Genomic DNA, 20,043 nt, shown 5'->3' on the forward strand with positions numbered 1-20,043 from the left:
TAGTTGTTGTCTTCGAAGCATCTGAAATAAATCTGTCCACTTTTCTCTGCGCTACAGCATGATGAGCTTTCATGTGTTTTGCCCTGTTCTGTGAAATATAAGTGAAAAGGGCACACTGGACGCTTTACTTTGATCTTATGTTTAAAAATATCCTTTAGTCTTCTTGCTTTGCCATTTAGATTTTTTTAAACTTAGATTTATAAACCTGCATCTTTACAATCTGACCTTAAGAGCATAGTGTACAGAAGAATTTCAACATGTGTGGGTAACAAAATGTTATTTCTCTGTCAGAAACATGGCCTCAACATTGTCTGAAGAGCAATTTCAGTGCAGCATCTGTTTGTACAGCTTCAAAAATCCTGTCTCTATCCCGTGTGGGCACAATTTCTGCCTGGAGTGCATCAAACGTTATTGGGATGTGGCACAAAAGTCGGATTGTCCGCTGTGCAAAGAATCCTTCGGAAGTCGCCCCGAACTCAGGGTGAATAGGACCTTAAAAGAAATCACTGAAAGATTTCAAAGGTTGGTTGACTGTAACTATACTATAGTGCTTTATTTCAACGTTTTAGCACATTTGGTTGAAATTAATCAGATGTATATCATCATCTTAAAGCTTGTTAAAGGAAATGCCAGGATTCAAAGCAAAGAGACCCATCATTTCACTACCGCCAAATAGGTCTGGAGGAGAGAAGGAGATCAAGATCAAGGTGGGAGAAAAAGTGGTTAAATGTAACGACGCTCATGGATTATCTTGTAAGGAACTCCAGATAATCCAAGATGTAAAATACATGTTTTCAACTTCAGCCTCTGCAGACTCGGATAAAGAAGACCCAAGAGCAGTATCAACACATGATCCAGATCCGAATCAGAAAGACCGAGGAGATCAAACAGTCAATGGAGCTGAGCAAAGTGAGCATTGCTTTTTAATCATTTACAGACATGAACATTTCTCGGCCTGTTTGCTCTCTAAGAAACAAAACTTCAACCAATTTGTTTGTAGAAGCTCACACCAGAAGAAAAACAGCAGTGTTGTTCTGCTTCATGTAGACTGTATTTAAAAGACAGAGAAGACTCCCCCTGCTGGTCATTTTAAAAAATGCATTAGCTTCACTTTTCAAGCCTGGAATCCACTTTTGGCTTTTATTTGCAGTTTATCCTGCTATAATATCCATGTAGAGTGTAAGTAACCTTGTGCACAAAAGACTCTGATTACAGGGCAGAGTAACTATAGAAACTCAAAAGCTAAAATCCTTGCATATCTTCTAAAGTCAGGATTACTTCAGTCAAAGTATTTTTCCATCTTTAGTAATTCATATATGGCAGCGTGGCTCTGTTTTAAGAGCTCTTGTGATCTTTTATTAGTTGTTTTTATTGATATAATAAACCTTCATTATACATAAAGAGACATGGAAAAGCAGGGCTGGAGGTGGGTTGGGACAATAGATCAACTGTTATCAGAGGACTGCAGGCTGGTCTCACTGAGATCATCTTCTTTGTCTTCTTTTTGGGGGAAATGTGTTAAATTATGGGCATATTAATAAGAATCATCGTATATAAGCAGTTTTTGCCTAAGTTTAATTTGTTTTGCATTTCATTGAAGAAGGGGTAGCAAAGTACAAAGGTGGTGCATTTTAACATATTTCACATATTAATTCAACTCTTTTCATCTCTGCAGAGAAATAAAGAAAGAGAGATACAGGCCAGCGTTCAGGCTGCCACAATGATGGTAATTGCCATTGAGAGAAACCAGGCTTTGCTCATCGAGGAGATCGAACGGAAGCAGGAGGTGGCTGAGAAGAGAGCAGAGGAGCTTCTCAAGGAGATCAGCCAGGAGATCAATGAGCTGCAGAAGAGATGCAGTGAGCTGCACCTCCTGGAGCACACTGAGAACCCAGTTCAGCTCCAGCAGGTCAGAATCAGTATTTATGTTTAATATTTCTGCACAGCCAAGCAAGTTTAAAGCATCTAAAGCGATTGTAATATGATATGAATACAAACCGGCCTGTCTGCTTTAGAGATGGACCGATCCGATATTACGTATCGGTATCGGTCCGATACACTCAAAAAAATGAAACGTTGACTTTAATTAAAATTATTTTGTCAACAGGTTCCACGAAATTGAATTATGTTAGTTTAAAGCAAAAATCTTTAGTTCATCTAATTTAAAAAAACTACTTAAGATTAACAAGACATATTTAAGACTAACTAAATCAAGTTATGTTTTATGAACATAGATGATATATTTTCAGGTTAGATAGTTTAGATTAGTTACTTCAACACATTTCTTATTTGTGGCAGTAAAATGTTAAATTTAAGTTAGATTAATTCAAATATTATATTTTCAGCCACCTTGTGCTTTATTAATTAGTTTTACATAAATCTATTTTGTCAACAGGTTCCACACAAATGAATTAAGTACATCCAACTTATTTTTTAAAATTTATTTTATTGCCAACACATTCAGTCAGCATTTGTGTAAACCCAGTCCAAAATAAAACACAACAGCTCATTAGGGTTAGTAATTAACAGTATGTAGACAGATGCAACATCAAGACTTTAAATTAAATGTCTGTAGCTACCAGAAATAGAAGAAAAAAAAAAAAAACGCATTGAAGATCACATAACACATTGATAAGATGACACTTGAGTTATGCACATGTGATGCTCGTAAGGTCTGTGAGTGTTTTTTTTCTTTTAGTGTCTAAAATGGATAGCAAAGTTGCTATTTGCAATGATTGCTTAGGGTCAGTCCAGTAACACAATGCCAATGAAGTGCTTTCCTTTAACAATGCAAAGTGAAGTGTCCACCTCAACAGCCACAATTTAAAAAAAAAAAAATTATGTAACAACAACAACAACAATAACAACAACAATAATAATCATAATAATCATAATAATAATAATAAATAGTCCACTGATATTAGCAATCAAAGAAAATTACATCACCATCCCAAATAAAACTTTAACAAAACATGCCAAGATTATGGTCTAACAATAAAACAGCTTGTCAGCGTTCAGTTTTTTTGCAACAGCACAGCAGTAACCATTTAACACTTGCCACTGTCAACATTTATTTTACCAGTGTTTGGGCAAAAAACTTCAGATGTAAACATTTTAACATGGAAACAATTGTTCGTCTTTAAAAGTCCACAAAATATACATTCATCCTGCATTCCCAACTTGGATGATCTGATATCCTCGTGTTGGTGTTGTTCCCAGACCATCATGAAAATGTTGTTCCAGGTTCAACATTGCAAGTGACCAATCACATTGTTGTGACGTTATTCTATTCCAAGCCATTTGTGCATTTATGAAATTCCAATGTTGCAAGGACAATATCAATTCTGCTTACTGTTTATTAAAGGGTTAGGGTTAGGGTCAGTTGATCGGCGGACAGAGGCGGTTTCACGCAGCTTAAGTACAGTTTTTTGTTTTACGCTGGTTTTTCCCGAAGTCGCAAAAGTATGACGTCACAACATTCTGATTGGTCACTTGCAATGTTGATCCTGGAACAACATTTAGTATGATGATCTGGGAACAACACCAACACGGGGATATCAGATCAACCTCCTAACTTACCCTTATTTTTAGTATGTATTGCAATTACCTTTACAATGCACACAATGTAACACAAACTGAATATGAACATATTTCCACCTCATAACAATATGCCTTGAACGCTAATATACACACCACCCTTCAACATTTCTGGTGCAGTATCATCTCTCAATTAAATCCTTTAAATCTCAATACTTTTGATTGTCTCTTAGCTTTCAGTCTTGAGGTTAACTGAGATTCAGTGCATATATCCCACCCATTAAGAGTGCACATGCAGAGGCCAGGTCTTCCAGGTCATGCAGGACACACTAGATGGTTATACCCACATCGGCTGGAGGAGTGCTGGCATCAGCTCTTTCGATGGTAAAGATAGCAAGGGTAATTTGTTCCAGCTCCCTCTGAACAGCTGTAGCTTAGACACAAAAACATAGAAAAATGGCATCCAGTTTTAAAAAAAAGAAAGAAAAAGGGCCAAAGCTACCCTTTAATGACGTAAACACAATATTAGGAACATGCACCCCAGTGCGCCACTATTTCAGACTACAGATTCAACGATAAATATAAATAGTTTGGGTATACAAGAAGATTTCCCAAAACATTTAAACAGGTTCCATGCAAATTACAACAACAACAACATTACAACATGCAACAACATTAGTTATTCAAAATTAGTTTTTTATCTGTATTAAACCAAAACTAAAATTACCAACCAATTATTCTTTGAAGAGGATGCTTGGGTCTTCATTCAGGTAAAAAGGTAGTGCCCTGAGGACACACTCCCTCCCCTTTTCAATGGTTTCCTTCTGTAGAGAGTGGCAGAGATACAGGAAGAGAAAACAGAAATACTTTAGGATGACAGAAACTCACATTATACGCAAAATGAATGACATAGCCACTGCACAGATAGACATGTACACAAGACCAACTAATCATCACATGGACATGAATAGTTAACCTGTTGGGAAGGGTTTCCACCACATTATATATGTCCATAATGGAGGTAAAGACAAACTAATACATCATCTTTTTTGCATTCAAAACATAACATAAAAACATTCACTTCTGGTTTAACCTAAATCAAGGGATCAGATTTTACATATGTTTAGGTAATTTAAATTTTCCAACGTTTTGAGTACCAAACTTTGTCTTGCTTAATATAAATGTAAGTGCACTGTGCAGCTACCATACACTAGCTGTTTAAATTTGAAAATGATCTTATTAGCCATAATATTTTGCTACCAACAGAATAACGCACCTGTGTGGCTGGGGCCAAAGTTTGTCTAATTTTCTTCCCTGCAACGCCTCCTTTTTTCTTGAAGACTTTTATGAGCTGGTCAGTGTATTGGTCAAGTTGTGTAAAAAGCCTTGGAACATGTGCAGCAGTAGTAATCCTCACATATTCTGCTTCCACCTGAAAATATGTCAACAAACACAACATACTGTACTGTAAATATACATACTATATGTACACATATACAAACTAAAACTAATGTAGAAAGACCTCATTAAAGCTATAATTTTAACACAAACATTTACACAAAATGCTAATGGAGCCATTACAGCTTTTATTGTTATTTATCAAGTTCCAAAAAATATTGATCACAGCTGATCTGAAAAGAATTTCATGCCTCAGGCCCTTGAACTGCAACCTTTACCATGGTTCAGATGTGGAGACGAAATAACAGGGGCATGGGATGGGTCACAAAAGAAAACTTAACTTATAAAACAGTTTTGTTTTTAAAAGTATAACAGTTCACATACCACATACAAGCTCAGCAGTACCACATACACCACATCAGTATAGGAGGGAGCAGGTAAAGGCAGGATCTGAGATTTATAAAGTAAAACAAGAAATTCATTACTTAATTTCAAGAAGCAAATTATTGTTTGAATTACAACTAAATAAAATACTACTCAGAAGAAAAGCAAGAGATTGACACTGCCATGTGCTAACTTTCTATAGAAGCAATTATCACCAGGTCTGTCGTCCTCCATTGTCTGTCCACTCATATGTCTTGAATAATTTTATTAAAAAAATTAAGTGTGTACTTTCACAAACTGTAATTTATAACTACATTGATATGTATAACTCCGCTAGGAAACATGCTGTATTTACAGACCATTTTTACATAATACAGATTACTGATAGAGCAGAACAATGGTGTCACAGTGGCTTTCGCCCTTGACTTTTTGGATTTTAAATGTCACTTTATGCTATCCTTGCTATCCTATTCGATATTTCCGACTCTCGGATTACAGAAAAGGAATCCCAAGAAAGCAAATGGAAAAATAACCCCTTGAAAGAATAACCCCATGAACCCCTGTAGCTAATCCCTTAATAAAACAAAAAACAATAAAAATGTTTCTTACACAGTCCACAAAATAAGCATGTCCAGGACCCAGTAAAACTAATGTAAAACAAGCACACGCAAACGATATAACATGTCTTGTAAGACAAACGCAAAATATAACCATGCTGGACATATAGATACTACACAACATAGTCAAAGAAAAAAGTGGTCTTACCTCTCAAAGAAACAGCAGCTTGGCGCCAAAACAGCCTTTTTCAGTTAAATTTGAAGTCTTGCGCATGAGCAGGCACAAGCCGTGAAACCTTCTTGTTCTGCGCGGTTTCATTACAACTGTTTTTGCATTACTGCCACCTTGTGGATATACAAGGTATATCGATCCTCATTGACTTAACTTAAATGTTATGCGATCAAGTAACACATTAGTATTATGTACGTTGAATAATAGACACAATTACGTAGACTTGATTAGAAAAACATATGTTAACTTAACAAAAACATATATTTTAAGTAAAATGAAAATAAATAATTAATATACACTGAACAATCCACCTCATTCATTTTTTTGAGTGTACTGACCTAAATTACTGGATCGGATATCGGAGAAAAATAAAAAATTTAATCCGATCCATTAAATATCACGAAAGCATCTCACAAAACTTGCAACACGCCGTAACTCACCTCAGAACGTTAGCAGTCGGAGCAGTATGCATCACGTGATAGAGCGGCTGTGGCATGCGGACCTGTCGGTGGTCTGGATAGCATTTGGAGCTTCGCTAGCAACCCGGCATTTCATCTCCGACAAAGTTATCCCGAGAGAAGTAAAGCAAGTGTGTAAGTCCATCTCTGAATGTTTGTAAAGCATTCCTGCGTTAAGCTTAACAAACGACTGCCTCTTCTTGCTGCTACTTCAATCATGAAACTGCTTAACGATCAGCTGATCGGCTTTTCTGTCGCGAGTCCGTCTCTCTGGTTTGCTTTTGGCCCACTTTGCACCAGAAAGAGGAAACCAGCGGCTGAACAACAGCAGCACGTTTAAGCTTGATAAGCTGTTGTTAGAATGTATTTAATATTACTTTCTACTCCAGGATCTTTTTCTATGTAGCTGACGACTGGTAACTGTGCAGGGGCGGATCTAGCAAAGTTTAGCCAGGGGGGCCGATAGGGCATTAACAGGGAAAAGGGGGCACAAAGACATACTTTTCTTTCTTATTCTCATTTAAAATGTCTAGCTTTTAATAAATAATTATCTGACACCCAAAGTTTTAATTTGATGCAAAATGAATAGAAGTCCATTACTGTATATAGTAACTATTAAGTCTAATATATATACCCTAGTAAGCTATAGTACTTTTTCCTTTGGGAAGGTACCATCTGTGCAGTCTGCAATTCTGTTGAAGAAAGATGTTGAATCTATTTAATATTTCTTGAAAAATAATTGATTTCTGTGCATTTTTTTTCACACTGCATCAAATTAAGGTTGATTACGGCGATTAAGCATCATGAGGTGGAGCGTGAGGGGTGGTTCCCTATTTTTTATTTATTTATTTTTGTTGTTGCTGGGAGTTGGAACCCTATTAGTTAGGTTGCTTAATATTTATGCTAAGTACTCTTTAAAATACCAGAATAGGGAGGATGGTGTAGGTTTAAGTTTATTAGATTGATCAGTATTGCTGAAATATGAAATATTTTTTTTTGCATACAGGTATAACAGAATAGCTTTAGTGTAGTTGTTGTTTTAAACTTGAGTATGAACTTATACAAAATGCAGCAAGATATTTAAAAAACAGTTTTGTTGATTAAAAAACACTATATCGGATTCATATCGGTATCGGCAGATATCCAAATTTATGATATCGGTATCGGTATCGGACATAAAAAAGTGGTATCGTGCCATCTCTAGTCTGCTTGTTAGTGAAATCATTTATTTGTGCTCATTTCTGTCACTGATGCTGTTTTAGAACTTTTTACATCTGGACGCTCCGATGTCCGTCAAGCACTGGGCTGACGTCAGAGTCCAATCGGAGAGCTACGCACGGACTGTGAGGAGAAATTTCTCCAAACTGGTCGACATCTGCCAAGAACTGGAGAGGAAGCTGTGTGCAGAGGGTCTGTAATCCTTATGATGACATGACATTATAGTCTCTGATTTTAGAACACAAGACTTTCTTTGCATCACCGGTTCCTTTGGTTTTATTATAATCCTGCCACTTTTTGCATTGCATATATATTTATATCATATTTTACACTATAAGTCTGCACATAACTAACTTTAGTGATACACTTAGGGTGCAAAAATAAATCTCGTAACATTCGCTAAAATATTAGTGAATATTTTAATTGTTCTACGTTAATGTTTAATGACACTAAAATGACACAGTTTCTTTTCTGATCTCTTGCAGAGGTAAACAAGATGAATAAATATGCAGGTATGTGTATGGATATGATATTTATATTGTGATTACGTTATATGGATTACACAAGACTGAAAATTTGTCACCATCATATCTAATAAAGATTCTTACTGATGTCAGTAGAAAGAAAGTGGCTCATCACACTGATTCAAATAATCTTTATACATTTAAATGACTCAGAATACAGATACTCTGTTGCCAAAAAAGGTGACTTCAGTAACAATATGCTTCAAAACAACAGGGTTATTTTTTTCATATTATTTCTTTAATCCTGAAAAATTTGAATAAATCTGAAATAGCAAATCTTTTTATGTGTTTTTTTCTGTTTCTGTCTCCAGTGGATGTAACTCTGGATCCTGCTACTGCTGCTGGCTGGGTGGTCCTGTCCCCGGATAATAAAAAGGTGAGCTGTAATTATCAGCTGCATGATTCCTGACTGTAACACCTTAACAAGAGCTCGGAGTTAAACAAAGTCTTGTCCTGCTGTAAAAAATGATCCAACAAAGTGTTGATACATGTGCAGCTGTTTGTATAATTAAGTGTAAAGTCATTTTCTTAGTTAGTTATACACACCAGTTCAGTTTAGCCCTGTAATATTATTGGGAAAACACTTATTAAAACAGCTATTATTGGGAAATTGCATTTCTTGTCTGTGAAATTAGAGTCTGTGAATTACAGACAACAGCTGATGGACGACAAATATTATGCAGGAACTATAATGACGGAAACTAGTGGATCAGAAGTCAGGAAGATGCAAAATAACGACAATTACGGCATCAGTAGTTGTTGTATGAATGTGATCGTGGCAATCCACAGGTGAGCATGAGCTACCAGCAGTGGAGGACCCCGCTACCTGACGACCCCCGCAGGTTCGACTCCTGCGTCGCCGTGCTGGGAAAACAAAGCTTCACATCTGGGAAACGTTACTGGGTGGTTCAGGTAGGATAAAAGGATAAAATAAATAACTGCTAAACAGCTTATAGTCGTGATCAGTGTGAATATTATCCAAAGTGGAACACAACAGCTTTATTTAGAGTAAGATTTGGATTAAAATACACCAAAGAAAATTACACATGAACACCAACACACAACCTGTGACTATGACTGCATAATGTATATGATCTAAACAAGCAGGAACATAAAACTCTTTACGCCCCCTGGTGGCTACATGATGTTCATTTATGATTTTATATCTGCTGTGTTTATGTTCAGTAAAAATTTATTATCATTTAAAAAGCAACCTAAAGAAATGAAGCTCTGCTCTGCAGTTTAGCATCATTTTGTCCTTCTTTGTGTTTCAGGTTGGGGATAAAACAGACTGGGATCTTGGGGTGGCCCGGGAGTCCATCAACAGGAAGGGCGCCATCACAGTTCGCCCTGATAACGGTTACTGGGCGATATGCCGACGTAACGGTGGTAGCCTGTATGCCTGCGCTGGGCCCGCCGTCACTCTTCACCTTAAAGAAATTCCTCAGAAAGTCGGTATATTCCTGGACTATGAAGAAGGCTCGGTGTCCTTCTACAACACAGAGGCAAAGACTCACATTTATACTTACAGCGGGCTCACTTTCACTGAGCCGCTGTATCCGTACTTTAACCCCTGCATACATGACAACGGGAAGAACATGGCCCAGCTGGTTATCTGCCCGATCGAGGCTGGGATCACTGTGGACCCTTCAGCACGTTGAGCGAGAGACTCGGAGGATCCTTTTTAAAACCTCGAGAGCATCCACATTCATTGTCTGGATAAGTTGTAATCTGTAAATGCAAACAAAAGACCAAGAACAGGAGAAAATATTCTTCTCCCAAGTGTAAAGCGAACACCCTGAATATTGTCCTGGTACAGACTGCAAGCCCAAGCTTAGCTCCTGCAAAGTGTTTGGATATATTTATTTATTTATTTATTCCAGTCAAAATCTATAAGTTAACCACAAGGTTTGCTAATGTCTCCTAACCTTCCTGATGATATCTATAAAGAGGTTTTTAAAAAGAGCTAAAGACCCAAGCGAGGGTTCGTCTGAACCATCCACTTATGTCTGCTAAGGGAGGACAAATGTATGTAAATGAGGATAAAACTTCCACTGATAAGTCCACAGTTATCTGACAACGACACATTAGTGATGGTTTAGGAACTATAAGATGCACCTATACACGATCACTACGGTGGATAGCACTGCATGAATCCTGCCTACATTTTTACACTACTCATTCTTTGGTAATTTATTAATATGGTATAACTTATATTATAGCTCAAGGCCTGATTTAAAAGAACTTTATGAATCCAACTTTGTTTGGATCTTTGGTTTAAGATCAGGGACACGTCACATGGTCTTATGAGTTCAGAGGTGCATGTCTGTTTTAGTTGGTAGCACGTAGATCATAGTACCACAATAGTATATTAACATCAGTATATCATGTGCATGTAAGACACTGAGTATATATATAATTTCTTGTCATTATTGTAAAAATTTGGATTATTGTGATGTATTTAAGCTGAAATAAATGTGAACTGAATCCCTGAGAGTCTGCTGTGTTCTTTTAACTTTTTATCCCAACGCAGAGTTTAGACAAATTCTAAAGTTAGAATTAGAAAATGGAGCACAGAAAACTTATCTATTGTGCGGAGTGCAAAAAACACTATCAAAATATTCCCCCACTTTTTTTTAAGATTAGACAACCTTTATTAGTCCCACACGTGGGAAATTTGTTTTGTTACAGCAGAAAGTGGACAATGCAAAGTTACATAGCAAAAATTAGAAAAACACTGGAATAGAATAAGAATAAGATACTGTACACAACTGTACACAATAGAATACAATAAAATACTTTATACAATAGAATAAAATAGAATACAAATGCTATATACAACTGAGTATAATACAACAATGCCAGAAAAGAATATTGCACTTAGTGTTATTGCACATGTGTAGATGTGTGTTTGATCGGTTGAAGTCTTTGTTGTGGAGTCTGACAGCAGATAGAAGGAAAGACCTGCGGAGTCTCTCCGTCCCACACCGTGGGTGCCGCAGCCTGACCCTGAAGGAGCTGCTCAATGCTGTCAGAGTCTCCTGCATGGGGTGGAAGATGTTGTCCAACAGGGATGACAGCTTAGCCACCATTCTCCTCTCACTCACCACCTCCACTGGGTCCAGAGGGCATCCTAGAACAGAGCTGGCCCTCCAGATCAGCCTGTTCAGTCTCTTCTTGTCCCCGGCAGAGATGCTGCCGTCCCAGCAGACCACACCGTAAAACATGGCTGAGGCCACCACAGAGTCATAGAAGGTCTTCAGCAGCGGGTCCTTCACTCCAAAAGACCTGAGTCTCTGCAGCAGGTACAGCCTGCTCTGCCCTTTCCTGTAGAGAGCATCTGAATTATGAGTCCAGTCCAGTTTATTGTTCAGATGAACACCAAGGTACCTGTAGCTGTCCACAGCCTCAATGTCCATACCTTGGATGTTCAATGGTTGTAGTGGAGGATATTTGTGCCTGTGGAAGTCTGTGGGACTGTCCCCAGCCTCAGGCTCAGGTTGAAGATGGGCTCCATCACTCCACACAGTTGGTCTGCGCAGGACCTAACGACCCTTGAGCTGATGCCATCTGGACCCGCTGCCTTCTTGACTCCAATTCTTGACCGCAACTGCATTTCATTGTATTTTTTTTTTTTTTACAGTGACAATAAAGAACCTAAAATCTTGAATGGCAAAAGCCAAAATCAAGAGAAAAAGAAAAGACAAACTCAAAGGCACAGAGTAATTCAACAGATAGATGGCTGCATTATGGAAGCAGTTAGAGTCGGAAAAACGCCATCCAAATGTAGAAAATCAAGATAACCACATTAGTGAAGGAGAACTCAAAGCAAGACAGATGACCAACTACAAAAGGAAAACAGGAAATGGCCCAAAAGACAATAAGCACAAAGTCATGACACACTGTTCATAGTACAAAAGTAATACTCTGGAAACAAAAAACAAGTAACTCCACAAACAAAATCTTAACTACAGCATTAGCAACAATAAAGGTTTCAGATACTAGAATGTAAGCAGGATCAAACTAAGAAAAAATACAATTAAAACAAAAAGAAAAACAGTGACTGTAAGGTTTACATTGTTGGGTTGTCATTTATTCTTAGAAATACATATTCATATATTCTTAGAAATTAATAATCATTTAGAAATATATAGTTGATTGCATATTGAAAGAATGTCTCATCCTAGGGGGTCTGTAACAACTCTGAGTAGCGTGAAGAGGGGAGTGTGTTCACTCCTCTACAGAGTGTTCTGGCATAGATCACACACCTCCTAGGGTCATGAGAGAGGTCGTATCTTCTCTCATTGATATATGGTATAGCAAACACACGTATATCTGTTTGAGTGTAAGAGCCTAATAATTTTTAAAAATATTTCTTCACTCACGGGCCGTAAGTAGGGGTGACATGGGCCGCGAGATAGAGAGACAGGCATTAGAGCCTCTTATTGTGTGTTTTGTTTGGGTTCCCACCGGCGTGGAATTACCAAAAATAGAGAGACCATAGCCTAACATATGAAACAGGAAAATACCGCCATGTAATCCATTTATTTCAACAAAGTAACTGTATTCTGAATATCACCTATTAAACGGTAACTGTAACGGATACTTTTACTCATATTTTGTATTTTAAATACAATAACGCCGGTACATGTATTACGTTACTCCCCAACACTGCCTGTTGATGAGATCTTGTGCCGCTCCTAGAACACCGGCCTCCAACTCCTAAAGAGACACGGGTGTCCCTAAATTTAGCAAATATTAGCTTCAGGCTAGCTTGCTGCGACAAATAGGCTAATACCAGCATTTTACCACAACTTCACCAGATGTAGCTAAAAAAACTAAACTAATGTCCAGTCCAGCGGGACAGCAAGGAAAGATGACAAAAAATGATTACTTACCTGCGGTTTAGAGGGTCAAGCTGAAATTGAAGCAGCCATTGAAAGACGAGAAGAGACAAAGATGGCAGCTTGGTCAGCACTAGTGGCCTCTATAATTTATGCAAATACATGCGGGTCGGAAGCCCCGCCCCCAGATGCCAAAACACTGCCAGCAGATTGAAACTGAAAAAAAGTGGATGGAAGCTGAAAAAAAAGCGAAACAAAACATTTACAGCTTAATTAATTGTTTTTTACAATACGTTTTTTTTTTCAGTTTCAATACAAGATTTTTCAGTACATTTATTTCAGTTACAATTTTTTTTTTCCGTTTCAATAATTCTTTAGGTTTCATTTCAAGGTGGCATCGTTCTGATCCCATAGAAGTTCAGTTCACCTGACACTCGGACCGGTGTTCCAGATTAACTGGCTTTGGTCCAACAGATGTGTGGCAGACTTGGCTTTCAGGAGCTGCTACCGACAAACCAGCAAAAAAAACGCCAAATGTGTCATCTGTGACACTTGTGAGAATACCTCAAACACAGTCCTTCAGTCCTGTTGCTGTTGAACAACATTGCAGTTACTATGAATTTACAGCAGTTACACAGTGATTAGTAATAAACAGCCAGTGAGAGTGAGTGGATTTAAGAAAGTGAGTGACTCAGGTGTGTCAGTTGGTGTGTCATCTGTTTTTGAGTGTGGGGGAGAGTTAGAATTTCTTGGTTTTAAAGCTATGTTAGGAATATTCATAATGTAATTTCCAAAATTTGCACATAATCTGCAATTTGTAGCAGATCTACTGACTATCACATAGCAGCTGGAGCAGTCTCAAATGGAGGTCAGTCCACTACTGCACGACTGCAGACCTGCTGATGGTTCCAACACCATCATTAAGTTTGCAGATGAGACCACGGTGATTGGCCTCATCAGTGACAACGATGAGGCCGCCTACAGGGAGGAGGTGGATCGACTAGCTGAGTGGTGCGACACAAACAACCTGCTGCTTAACACCGAGAAGACCAAGGAGCTCATCGTGGACTACAGGACCCACATCCACCCATCCACATTAAGGGGACAGCTGTGGAGCGTGTGAGCAGCTTCAAGTTCCTGGGAGTCCACATCTCCGAGGATCTCACCTGGACGACCAACTGCTCCAAGCTGGTCAAGAAGGCTAACCAGCGCCTCTTCTTCTTGAGATCTCTGAGGAAGAACCACCTGTCCTCAGACATCCTGGTGAACTTCTATCGCTGCACCATCGAGAGCATCCTGACCAACTGTATAACAGTCTGGTACGGGAACTGCTCTGCCTCGGACCGGAAGGCGTTGCAGAGGGTCGTGAAAATTTCCCAGCGCATCGCCGGAGCACCACTTCCTGCCATAAAAGACATCTACAGGAAGCGGTGTCTGAAAAGGGCTGGGAAAATCATCAAAGACCCCAGTCACCCATCACATGGACTCTTCACCCTCCTGCCCTCTGGGAGGCACTACAGGAGCCTCCGGACTAAGACCACCAGGTACCGGAACAGCTTCTTCCCCACAGCTGTCAGACTCCTGAACTCTGCCTCCTGACATCTGACCCACGTTAAACTCATGGACTGAACATACACACACCCACAATGGACAACTGTACCCTCAAACACACAATAATAACATGGACTGAAGCACCACTCACAACCACTAGCACTTTATATAGCCTCTGTAGAAACTATCTACACCCTCACTTATCTTAACTGCACTACTGTATAGCTCTGTGTAAATAATCATTCTGTACATTCGATAATCTTTAATCCTACAACTGTTTACAACTTGCATAGTTCCCATTTCTGTATAGCTGTATATCTCAGATTTCTGTAAAGTTATTTATTTCATATTCTGTATAGTTTTTCATATTTATATCCTGTTCATAGCCTGTACATAGCTTGTACTCACTACAGCCTGTACATACTTATAGTTATAGAATATTCACAACATACTTCATACCGTGTACATTATAACATACCATAATAGACCCATTTCTGTAATATACTTGCATATCTATACTATTGCTAATATATATTGTAATATATCTATATCACTAAAGCACTTCTGGATGGATGCAAACTGCATTTCGTTGCCCTGTACCTGTGCATGTGCAATGACAATAAAGTTGAATTCTATTCTATTCTATTCTACTGCCACCTGTGGCCAAGTGCCAAAGCCTGCCTACTACTAGATTAACTTGTGACACATCTGCATCTGTTTCTATGACCACATTGAGTAGAGTCTGAGTGGCTGCACTTACCCTGGTGCATTCGAATCCACCCACAAACATATTGAAAGATGCAATGCCAGCAACATTAATTGTCAAGATTAAAAACAATCATTAAGCAATGACAACAGGGATCATTTGTTTCTGTTTATTTAGCATGCACAACATTTATAGTCGCCTTCTGTACAGGGGACGTCCACACACACAGTGTGGTACCACCTTCTGCAGAAAGCTTTTTTTGTGATCGCCTCCTGGATGAGGATATCACCAGGTAAACTCGTGACATTTTTAAACATTTGGTTGTTCAACAGCAACAGGACTGACAGAGTGTGGTTGAGGTAACCTCACAAATGTCACAGATGACACATTTGATGTTTATTTGCTGTTTTGTCAGTAGCTGCCCAGGGTTGCCGACCCCTGACGTATCGTAAAAGAGTTAGTAATTTATTTATTACTACCTGTAATTTATTGCACTTTACGTCTATTTGCTTAATTGTTTACTAAATGTTTGAGGTGTGAAATAAACTTCAATGGAGTTTGAAAACAAAATATGGGTGTGTGTGGTTGGAGGATGTGTTTGTGCGGGGGTGTTTAGGTGGGGGGGGGGCAACATTTTTCTTTTACAACAAAGGGGGGTTAGCAAAAAAAGTTTGGGAACCACTGTCTCAACCTGTGAGAGAGACTTCAGTTCTTACATGTCAGGAGGAAGGGGACTGATCCTGCGTGGATCTTTTACTTGAAAGTGTAAAACGGGAAGTGAAAAATAAATGTTGTTGTTGTTGTTTGTTTGTTTCTTGGCTGTTTCTTCATTCATGCTTGTTCACTTTCAGTACTTGTACCTGACCATCTTCAGAGGAATCTGTTTTTGTTAAGTCACCAAACAATGAGCTGTGACTCATTCACTCATTAAAAAATGTTGACGTCACCTAGTAAGAATACGTAGTTGATTGTTGTTCATTTGCTGTATCTTTTATTCCTTGGCTTTTAAATCAGAATGAGTTTGTATTACTTTTATTTATCTTATTTCTCACTCAAATCTTCTAATTTTATGATTCTTTTTCTTAACTCTTGTCATGTTTTTATTTCTTTTAATTGTCTTAATTGTACAGCACCTTGGTCAACGGTTGTTGTCGTAAATGTGCTATATAAAGAAATTTGACTTTGACTTTGCCTATATGCTATCATTTTTTTAAAATACAGTTGTGACCTTTGAGATGAGGTTCAGTAACATTTGAGTCCGCTGATCTAATTTATGGTTTTGATTAGAAAGAAGTAAATACAATGTTTTAGCTCTTTCTTGTTTTCTAAATTCTGTCTACAGACAGAATTTACTGTCAATATAGTATACTGTATACTGTATGCACCAGTATACTGCCTTTTATCCACAGAGTCCAACATTGTTCATTTTGGGACAAATACTGGCGTCCAAAGTGATGGAAGAGTGTTTGCTTTTGTTGTTCTTGTGTTTTTTCTTTGATGAGCGTAACCAATGTGTATAATAATAATGAAAGTACTTTGTTCTGTCTCTTTTTCCATGTCAGCTGCTTTAATCATTTAAAATCCCTTTTATCTACTTGCATTTTTTTTTGTCCATTCTGGGTTTCCTTTTTTAATCATTTATAGTTATTAATATTGAATCGTTGCTTCCTTTTACACAATCACACTGGCATAATGTTGACAGGAAGTAGGTTTGAATTGGTTTCACAGGCATCACTTTTACAAAGACTTTTTTAATTTAACTCAAAAATCGGTTCTGTATTTTATCAGGTGCTTTTCACATCAGTTAGGGAGGACGCCTCAGTGTTTGAAGTCATATCAACCACTAACTTGACCCAAACTAGTTGAGACTGGGATATTTGAAGTTATCATAATAGCTTTCTTAACAAAACAGGCAGGTTGTGCTCCTTACTTCCAGAATGGAGATAGCATATTGTTTGTTATGTCAGGTCAGTCTGCTTTGAAAATCAACAAAGAAATAGTTTGTTAGTGTGTTGAATCCCGAGAATTCCAGACTTTATATTTAAGTGTGTTACACGTAAATAAGGCTTGCATATTTGTGAGCAGCACAACAGGAACAGTTAGCCAGGCTAAAAACATGGGCGTAACAGCCACGTGAGAAAACGTTTACAAGATGATTTATCATTCTGTCATTGTTCCTGACAGCTGTGTTGGGGATCAGGGGAACACGTGTGGAGTTTCACTTTAGGCCTTTCAGAGTACCAGGAAGTACTTTAACACCAAACTGTGATTTTTTTTTCTGGTAGTTGTAAGGGAAGCAAGTCAAATAAAACTTCACTAAAAACTGAAAAATTAATGCTAATAGCTCAAACAAATAAAACTGTGTCATCCAACTGGAAGTGAACTTTGACGTCCACATGAGCTAATCCTTGTGTTTGTCAATCTTTTCACTACGTGGCCTAAATTCCCAAAGCCTCATTCTTCCTTCTCATCAAGGATTTGGTAAGCATGTGTGTCATGTTTTGTCTGGTGAGCGTAGGAGGAGCCTAACCAGACAGGCAGGAATAAAGAACCTGTCTCCTACACAGTGCCAGGAAGAGTCTGTTGCTGAAGGAGCTGCTCAGGGCCTCTGCAGTATCATGCAGGGGGTTTGCAGTGTTGTCCATAATAAACCTTTGCTTGGCTAACATCCTCCTCTTTGGAGTCTAGGGGACTGGCCAAGACAGAGCTGGTCCTCTTTACCAGTCTTTATACCCACATCACTGTTCAGTATATTTATAGATAGCACGTGAAGAGCTGAATAACAAAAAATACCAGGAAGTTTTACACTAGCAGTTTCACCTGTCATCTCTTTTGGGGAAACTGTTTTAGAAGATTACTGGAAACCAAAATTGTCATGGTAAAAATGACTTCCTAGTTCAAAGGGCAATGCTGTGACAGTGTACCAGGTTTACACACGTGCATATTGGCAACGCTCGTGCAGAGAACAAGCAAGAACAATAGAATTAATACTTATTGTACTGGAAGTGTGAAACACGTGAGTTTGGTGTGGCATTCAGCTGAAAGGTTAAACAGGACGCGTCCAGCGGGAACCTGAATGAGTCATGACACAGTATGAGTGTGACCCAGTGAAACAAAACAGAGCAGAGTAGGAACAGTGATATTTCTAACAGAAGCAGGAGCGGGTAGCACCTCCTTTCTTCTTCTACATAAACCAGGAATAATTGAAGCTTTAAAAGATACTGGTATCAGGGAGCCAGTCTGTGTGCTGGCTGCTGATGGTGTTTATTGTCTTTATTTGGGTGTGTTTATACCGATATGCCACTACCTAATGCAATTACTGTAAATGACCTGAAAAGCATTGCTGCATATTTTTAGCTGGCTTTGTGTCACATAGGATGGATTAGAAAAATCCAGCTCTGACCTGGGAATGATTCATCCCAACAACCATGGGTGTGTTCATCAAGGCCTCTGTGACACAGAGCTTCCTCGAATGAATTACTCTGTTTACAGATTTAAAATGACTACAAACTTAACAATGAAAGATTTTACGATTTGTGGCATCTCGCAGCAACATTACTTAACACCCTGGATCACGTCTACAGCAACATACACGGTGCATACAGGGCTGCACCACAGCCCCACTTTGGACAGTCTGACTACATCTCTCTGTTCATGTACCCGGCTTACAGACAGAAACTGAAACAATCGAACCCTGTCATCATCACACCTGTTAAACTGTGGACCCCAGAGTCTGAGAGCATCCTACAGCACTGTTTTGCCCAAACAGACTGGGATGTGTTTCAAACTGCAGCCACACAGGAGATCTGCTCTGTCAATATACAGGACTATGCTGAATATGTGACCGGGTACATCAGCACCATCAGCTCTGCACGCAGTCTGCTAGATGACCTCAATGTATTGAGGCAGCAGGACCAGACAGGACGGGTCCTTAAAGCATGTGCTAGTTGTTGGCTGATGTTCTCACTCCCGTCTTCAACCTCTCCCTCAGCCAGAGTACCGTCCCCACATGCTTCAAGACCACAACTATCATCCCTCTTCCCAAGATAATATAAGGTAACATAATAATTTTGGCACATAAGGTCATCTTACATATTAAACCAGCATATTAAGCTCATAGCTCTTTTACACACAAATCTATTTAATACTTCAATTTTTGTCTCCATTTATTTATTTATACTATTTGTATTTCCATTGTTCTAGTTTTATTTGTACATTTTAACCAGCATCTGTGTAGGAAGGTAGATTATTTCTGCACCAAAGTGCACGTTGTTGTCATTCCCAGCCTGTATTTATTAATTGCTTGGATTAAATCTGTAGTTAAATTGATAACTGCATACAAAAACATTTGCAACAGTGAACAGCAATTAAAATGTAGAGTAAATACCAGGAAAAGCTAACAGGCAGAACAAGAATAACCGGTATAACTCGTTGGGAAACTCCACTGTGGGAGGAACTTTGTACCATGTTTTATTTTATAGAAAGACAAGCGTGTTTTTGTGGATATTTATTCTTCATATCTTTCAAGGACCGTCTACCTGCATGACCTAAACAAGTAAGTGATTATTTATACCAAGCAGATAGCATAGAGAATAAAAATACATGAAACAAGACATCAGCTGCCTTTTCTTCAA

General features: G+C 38.5%; 1 protein-coding gene and 1 long non-coding RNA gene across 5 annotated transcripts; one reads left to right on the plus strand and one right to left on the minus strand.

Annotated features, from left to right (window-relative positions):
* Positions 1-295: 295 nt before the first annotated feature.
* On the plus strand, positions 296-10,664 carry LOC113019110 (E3 ubiquitin-protein ligase TRIM39-like). Its single transcript, XM_026162634.1, has 9 exons — positions 296-522; positions 614-707; positions 805-909; positions 1,676-1,909; positions 7,829-7,976; positions 8,270-8,296; positions 8,620-8,684; positions 9,098-9,220; positions 9,583-10,664. Exons 1-9 carry the CDS (start codon positions 296-298, stop codon positions 9,967-9,969), a joined length of 1,410 nt encoding a protein of 469 aa, XP_026018419.1. The 3' UTR covers positions 9,970-10,664.
* LOC113019111 (uncharacterized) lies at positions 3,548-6,394 on the minus strand. 4 transcript variants are annotated; one of them, XR_003271947.1, is made up of 4 exons: positions 6,085-6,394; positions 5,320-5,385; positions 4,269-4,969; positions 3,548-3,970 (listed from the first exon to the last, which is right to left on the minus strand). It is a non-coding gene; the product is annotated as an uncharacterized LOC113019111 (long non-coding RNA). The 4 variants fall into 4 exon arrangements; XR_003271948.1 differs by having other exon boundaries at positions 4,269-4,361; positions 4,814-4,969; positions 5,320-6,394; XR_003271949.1 differs by having other exon boundaries at positions 5,341-6,394.
* Positions 10,665-20,043: the final 9,379 nt, after the last annotated feature.

The sequence above is a fragment of the Astatotilapia calliptera genome, chromosome 3 (assembly GCF_900246225.1).
Source record: "Astatotilapia calliptera chromosome 3, fAstCal1.2, whole genome shotgun sequence".
NCBI classification, from domain to species: Eukaryota; Metazoa; Chordata; class Actinopteri; order Cichliformes; family Cichlidae; genus Astatotilapia; species Astatotilapia calliptera.